Here is a 7,452-nt window from a genome sequence, read left to right as displayed (position 1 = left end):
TTTATTATTCAATTTGAATCCATTAACAGTAACAATGTCATAGGCTTTGGAAGAGATGGTGTAGCACAAATTATGCTGAAAGACTAACAAATCCTCACAATGATTTTATTAACCTTGGGGAACTATGAAAAAACAGAGTTGGGCTTGGTTTCCCAGGACTTTGGTCTCTCAGGGCTGGCAACTGAAATCCAAACAAAAATGTTGTGTTCTACAAAGATATTATATTAGATATGAAGATGATTCAAAAAAATCAATAAACTCTGACACTTCCAATGGCATTTATATGTCAACATTTAGAGGGCTGGATACATTAAAGATTATTTGAATTTTGAAAAGTTGCTGAAAACTAAAATATAGAACAATCAATTCTCCCAAAGTATCTAAGATATAAATGGGAATGCTCCCAAAATAAAATTTAGTTTCTGAGTGCATATGTAAGAACAAAACTGAAGGGACCTCACTGGCTTCAGTAGTTTGAGCTCACTCATTCAAAGTCAAATAAATCCATCAGGTCAAGAGAAATAGTGTACAGCATAAATTATCCAGAGACATCACGAAAAACACCTCACAAAATGCCACATCCACAAATTCTAAGCAATTGAGCTGTTTAAAACCCACTAAAGAAACTCTTACCTAAGTAAAAGGAGTGCTGGGGGGCACATGTACCTTTTACCTGCAAGATGACAGAAAGCCCAAAGCTCAGCAGCACAAGGCAATGCTGCTGAGCCCCAGAGAAACCAGTTTTCAGGAAATATGAGGGGGTGCTGATGGGAGCTGCCAAAGCTGGTAGCAGGAAGGAAGTGAGGTTGCCACAGCTCCACGTCCAGCACACAGTGAGGCTGGGCACATATTCCTGAAAAGGCAGGGTTTGAGCCAGGAAGGGAGGCCAATAAGAAGCAGATCCCGCAAGGTGGGATAATGCTTTCTATCATGCCAATGTTCTCCCTTACACAACTGGCTCAGGTGTGGAAACTCCCCTCCAGGGGAGGTACTGGGACATTGTCATGGATGGGAGCAGAAGCTTCAGAAAATGTTTACTACAGAATCTCTACCATTGAGTCACAAGGTGCAGAGAGGACCCCCTTGCTTTCTAAACTCCTTCTCAGAGAGAGGAGCCCAGGCACAGCTGGATTCAGTCCTAGTTTAGTGAGACGGCACGAGAGACTGCACTGGTCAGGCACAGGGCATGGACAGACTGACACCTGTACTGACCATTCCCCACTCAAGGGATTGACTGGACCCTTTTATCTATACGTTCACAGAATCATAAAATTCCATTTTTCCCAGTACACTTCGATTCATCACTTCTCCCACTTTTGGTTGCTACTCTAAATTTCCATTACAAGTCCTGTACATGCCCAAAATACACTTCCCATACATCCTGCAGGGTGTTCCCTTGACCCTTTAAGCAGTAATGCTCTCAGTTTATAGTTATCCTGAGAGATGCTCCCCAGTCAGCCCTCTTTGGTGATTTTCCCACCTGGACCATGGGCTGATTTCTGTGCTGTGAAAACCCTAGAAGAAGCCAGGTTAGGGCTCAATTTCTCTGATGAGGATATTTTGGTTCCCCCATTTCTTTGCATTGACAGAGATTGGTCTTTAGCCACACCAGTGGCCCCTCTTCCCTTTCTTTGCCGTGCTAAAAGACAGGCTCCTAATCATTTGGTGCAACCTGTGAAACTTGCTCCTTTGAAATTAACAGTACTCTGTAAGAACAGAAAACAAGGTGAATTTATTTGAAGTGGTTCATCCACTCACAGTTGAGCCTCTGTGCTCCTTTGTGTCTGTGGAGATGAGTGCTTTGCCACATAACCTTGCAGATTCATTTTCTGTAATTTGAGAGGCACCTCCTTTTGCATGCAGAGAAACTTTTGCTGAAACTCTACTTAGATGTTGCTTTCTACACCCCACCTACTGCCTGCTTGGAGTGAATCTATGGAACTGTAAATTGAGATCAATTCTTAATTGTTAATAAAAGCATTTTAGGTAAAAACAAATTAAACCAGGAGTAAAAAAAAAAAATACTGCTATCAGATGCTACTCACCCAAGCATTCTAGAACTTGGAGATGAAACCACTGAGCTGCTAATATTGAGTACAAACTAATATTTAGACCAGTCTCAGTATGTATGTCCAGGCATGTAGTCAGCTCACAGACCTACATTACACTAATCAGAACTATGTGGGAGTCTGGAGGATAACTCAGCCAACTGTGGGCAAGATTCAGACTTCTCATGTCATGTTAAGAAGGTCCGGGATGACCAAAACATCTGTAGATAACACACAAAACCATGGAGAGGTTCTCCTCTCTTCCTGAAACCCCACCAAGACGTTGCAGTCATTTCTCCCATGGACAGCATGTGAAAAATGAACTTCAGCTGGTGTTAGCTGTATTGCTTGCTTTCTACCAGAGAACACTTTGTCACTTGAGAAATCTCGAAGCAGCAGAAATACTGAGTAATCCATACAGACCCAAATAAATTAAAGCAGAAGAATGGGAGGTCTGACAAGGCTCATAATACATTCCAGCAATTATAGAATGGTAGTGAGTGATGTATACAGCTTCTCTAGTCCTTCATCGGGAAAGATTTTAATACAGAATTAATAAAATAATCACTTTTCTATTATGTCCCTCTTGCCTTTTACTCTCCCTGAGATGAACTGAGTGGAATCTCTTAGGTTGTCCATCAACTGATCTCATTCCTCACTTCTAGTCAAGAGTTTTCCAAGTTATCACTTTTCTTCACTGTCAACATGCTGAGACAGCACTCCATCCTTACAAATAAGGCCAAGTCCACAGCAAATGTATACAGGCTTGTCCCATTTTAAAATGTCTGGATTTTTCTTTGTGGTTTTCTAAATAGGAACTGGAATTTCAGTGGGAACACCTGCATCTATTTTTACATTTATAAATTAACTTATTTACTACAGCACCTCTATTTACTACAGCACTCTAAAAAGATGCAGAAGCCTAAATTTAACTCTGCCCTCAGAGAAAACCCTTGGAAAGAGGGTGAAAACTCTTGAAGAGAGGGTGAGATTTTTCAGGACTGCCTACATGACTTTAAAATGAGATTTGTTATCAGTGAAAAATCAGCTCTAGATCTTGCATCTGAGTCTCACATCAGTCACCATTCCTTGGACAACTCCAAAGGTAAATTCTGCATTAGGACAGCTATTTCTTCTAGTGAGGCAGTAGTGGAGACAGGCAGGATAACACTGAGTTTGCAGGGTAATTTGTAGTTTTATTGATACAGAAGAATAAAGTTTTACAGAACATCAGGCAAACCCATCCTCTTATTTGCCCAATACTTGAGGATGAACAGTTACAGACAAGAAAATTATCTAGTTACCTGCAGTGCAGCTAATGATTAAATTACATTAAAACTGTTAACAATATTATATTGTAAAATATAAGTTTATATACAGTATATAAATACAAAGGTTTTCTGCTCCTTGTCAGGAACATAAGCTAATCATACATTTTGCAGTTTAATTTAGCTTGTGCTAAAGTACATTTCCATCTTAAATATATACCTTAATGTAAACCATACATATGAAATCTCTCAGTTTCATTCCCCACCTCTTAACTTGCAACTAATATTACAGCACTTTAAAAGCTGAATGAACACTCTTATTCAGAAGAGGTTTCTGTCAGAATTTCCTTTCTCTTAAATCTTTGGCAATGCTTTACAGGACACTCTCATTAGTCAGACTTAGTTTTTTACCACATGACATTTTAATCTTATCCAAAGCAGGACCCTCTGATTCCTGACTCCTTCTGTCTGAAAGAGCAGGCCATGCAAATGTATGAGTGTTAAAATTATAAAAATCCTACACTGTAGGAGAAAATTGACATTGTGCAAAATACATTAATAAACATCTTAAAGATTCAAAAGATACAACATTGTTAGACTTGGCTACACTGGCCAGCTGCATAAAAACACTACTTCATACCTGGTCAGTTGTGGCCATTCACTGCTCTGGAAACCCGTGCCTGGACAGGTTGCACTGCAGTCAGAGCAGGAAGATGTGCATGCCTTTGTATTTGGGCCAGCCTTTCCAAGGTCTGATGGCTAAGATTAGAACCCTCAAACCTATCAAGCTTCTGAACACGTTAGCTGACTTTCACAAGGATATGTGACATTCACTGGGTACCAGGGCCACCTCTGTAGGCTGTAGGTATCCAGCTCAGCAAATATTCATTGACAGAACCGTGGCAGTAATTCACTTGCACCTGACAAAATCACCACCAAACTCTGAACCAGACGAGTCCTTCTGTACCCTGGTAGAAGCACCTTCTCAGAGCTGCTCACCAGGACACAACTGAAGCAGAACAGATATGAAAGGACTTCAAAGCCCTTTATTCTCCTAATACACAAGTAGAAAGATGAAAAACCAAGAGGAAAAGTAACTTGCATTTAAATCCTCTCAGTCCTACTAAAATTGTTTCTTGCAAAAGCATTTCATGTCAAGTAAAATATGCTGCACAGAAATACATTCTATATGTGTGTAGTGTATGGGTCAGGTAAGTAACAGATTCACTGTGAAATAGATGGAAATACTGAGATTTAATGTCTTTTAAAACAGCTTAAAGACTAAAAAACCTTCAAGATGAAAAGCTGAAGTTACCTTTTTCTTCTCTGCTAACTACCCGTGTTTGCTCCACTGTGGCACTTCCATAAGAAAGGCTGATCTGTGGTATCACACAGGCAGACTCATCCCTTCCAAGTGCCTGCCAAGTATTTAACTTTGTCCATGCTAAAATCAGAATTAGAGCATTACTCAGAACTATTGCTTGAACAAATACATGCAGCTTAAACTACATGCTGTAACAAATCCCTATCAGAAATGCCCTCATCCACATGGAGATAAAAGTGCTCATTACAATCACCAGATGGTGGATGACAGTGGAAATATTCTTAAGAGAAAATATAAATATAGATATATTTAGCAGTATATTACTCTAGCACTGTAATGCCAAATGGTGGATTACCAAATGGTAAATTTCTGAGTACACTGAAGGCAGGCAAAATATTACATATATTTCTATCTTAATTGGTATGACTACAGTGGAGAGGTTTTGGCATAACGTATTTCTTGGGGGAATGTTATGATTAAAAATATTCCTTAGAAAAATTAGTTTCTTCATAACAGGAATGAGTATGATAAATAGTTATGTTATTGCACAAACTATAGGGTTTTTAGAAAACAAGACCAAAAATAGTGCTTCAACATTTGGAGTGAAAGTCATCTATGAAGTGTGAGACAAAAAGTCAAATATAAACCCTGAAAATCAGGATTGTACATAGGGACTCAGTATGCAGGCTTGCTAAACAAAACTAATTTCTACCCAGATACCAACTTATGAACTTACTATTTTTTTCTTCCAAAAAAGACAAAAGAAGCAAAAATATGTAAAGAGCATGTTAGGTACTACTTAAGACAGAACATAAGAATGCAAAAATAATTATTATATGTTCCAATAGAAATATAGATATGTAGTCTACAGACTTCAAGCCACAGGCAATAAAAAATACAGCATTTCATACTTTTGTATAGTTGAAATCAAGGATAAAGAAATTGTGTAAAAAAATGGGTCAGGGTAACGGTTACCAAAATGTACAAAAATAAACTGCTTATCATGTGTGATGTTGAATGTTTTTGTATGAAAGTAATATTGCTTTGATAAACAAAACAAAATCTTGTAACTTTTCATTCAAAGTCCAGAAGAGATATATAATTACTTCCTAAAAAAATAATGTATTTTCACATGTATATCCTACATCTTACAAACTGTACCTCTTTACACAGTACCAGTAGTTGAAAGCAGGTCCTGAGTCAAGAATTTCTTGTTAAAGAACAAAATATTTCACAGTGCCTGGTTAATTACTTTAACCCAACCACCAAGTCTGTAGCATTTACATCTGCAGGAAAGCTCCCTGTTGCATTAGCAAGAACTGTGGACGCGGGATAAATGATTTCTTCAACCGTCACATATGTCCCCGTTAAAAATCCAACAAATCCAACAACAGCTATAAAAACATCTTTAAATATTGTCCATAAACTTAGGTTTTCCTTGTAGAATGTGAGAATTTCAACCAGAGGTGGCAGAATCAGTCCCAGAGTGCTGCTGCTGACGGCTCCGACGAAAGAAATCACCAGGTCTAGGCGAGGGATCAGAACTGCTACAGCACCTAAAGCAAACAGGAGAAATGGTGGCTTCAGATTCACTGTCCTCATGAGAAACAACACTGCAACAAACACATAATCGAGGGGTTCAGGCTTTTTACAAAGCTCCATCATTCAGTATTTTTCCAGTTCCATGTGGTGTGCACTATACAGATGAGTGCACATATTTGTCAGTAACCCACATCTTCGTGCTCATCTCAGAGACCCAGTTTCAATTCTGAATTTCTGCATGAGCTGGCAGAGCATCAATTTAAAGTGTTCTTGTACTTACAGGGTAAAGAGATTTGGCCTGCAAATCATAGAGAAATGAACGATATGAAATGGCAAGGAAATGTTTACTTTTTTTGGTTATTGCTAGATTTTTAGGATGAAAGAATAAAAGCTGAGGAAGAGTAGAAGGGGCTGTTGCATGCTGCTCAGGAGACAGGGGGGCAAAAATATATTACTGTCAATTAATTTGTATAAATAATAATCTAAAATTCACATACAATTATTCAAAATGAACAAAGCTTGCTGATGGCTTGGCACTCACACAGTCATTTAAGTGATATTTACCTACAAACTTGAACAATCTTGTTTTGTACAACTGCATTCAGTCTGTAAAATGTCTAGTTAACTAAATGAGAACTCGGCCCTGCCAAGAGGAGTCTGAACACAAGGCCCACTAAGCCTTTTAAGCTTGGCCAGTGTCACCTCCTGAAACTACAATAGTTACAGAAACAGAATCCGTCACGTTGGATCAGAAACACTTCTGGTTTTAACTGCTTTGGCTGGCAAGGTCCCCTAGAATTAACTCAGATACACCAGTTGTGTCATGTTTTCAGTCCTGGATTAGAAAACAGCTTTCAAAAGCCTCTATATGAGCCCTGTATGTGGTAGAAATGTCCTTTTTCCCTTCCATGATACCACCTTTTAACTATCAGACATTAGTGTAAACATCCACAGCATCAGTGTGTTTGCACCTTTCCACCACATCTCATCAAGACAAAGAAGCAATCATAAATAAAGGGGAAGAGGAAAAGAGGTGCAAATGCCACCAGCAATGCCACCAGCACACACAAAAATACCATGTAATATGTTTTGGTTTTTCCATAACTACCTTCTTCACTCTGATACCACAACAAAAGCATGTTTGGTTTTAGAGCAATTTCACTGACCATATGTTATTCAGTTTTTATGGTAATGAACAAATGAAACAAGCAGGAAGGAGACCTCCACAAAATATCTGAGGATGAAAACCAAAAGGTGTGTATTAGTTTTG

The 7,452-nt window shown here is 38.7% G+C and overlaps 1 protein-coding gene across 2 annotated transcripts in view; it reads right to left on the bottom strand.

The window, feature by feature from the left end:
- Positions 1-3,232: 3,232 nt before the first annotated feature.
- SLC36A4 (solute carrier family 36 member 4) overlaps positions 3,233-7,452 on the bottom strand; it is an 85,754-nt gene continuing 81,534 nt past the window's right edge. For both annotated transcript variants that reach the window (XM_039718701.1, XM_039718702.1), the window contains one exon: positions 3,233-6,196. In XM_039718701.1, coding sequence (XP_039574635.1) covers positions 5,889-6,196 — 308 coding nt within the window. In that variant the 3' untranslated portion in view covers positions 3,233-5,888. The remainder of the gene's footprint in view (positions 6,197-7,452) is intronic.

Source organism: Passer montanus, unplaced genomic scaffold (genome assembly GCF_014805655.1).
Source record: "Passer montanus isolate IOZ18808 unplaced genomic scaffold, ASM1480565v1 scaffold4, whole genome shotgun sequence".
Lineage (NCBI taxonomy): Eukaryota > Metazoa > Chordata > Aves > Passeriformes > Passeridae > Passer > Passer montanus.
The sequence above is the reverse complement of the archived record's forward strand: the minus strand, read 5'-3'. Positions and strand labels throughout refer to the sequence as shown.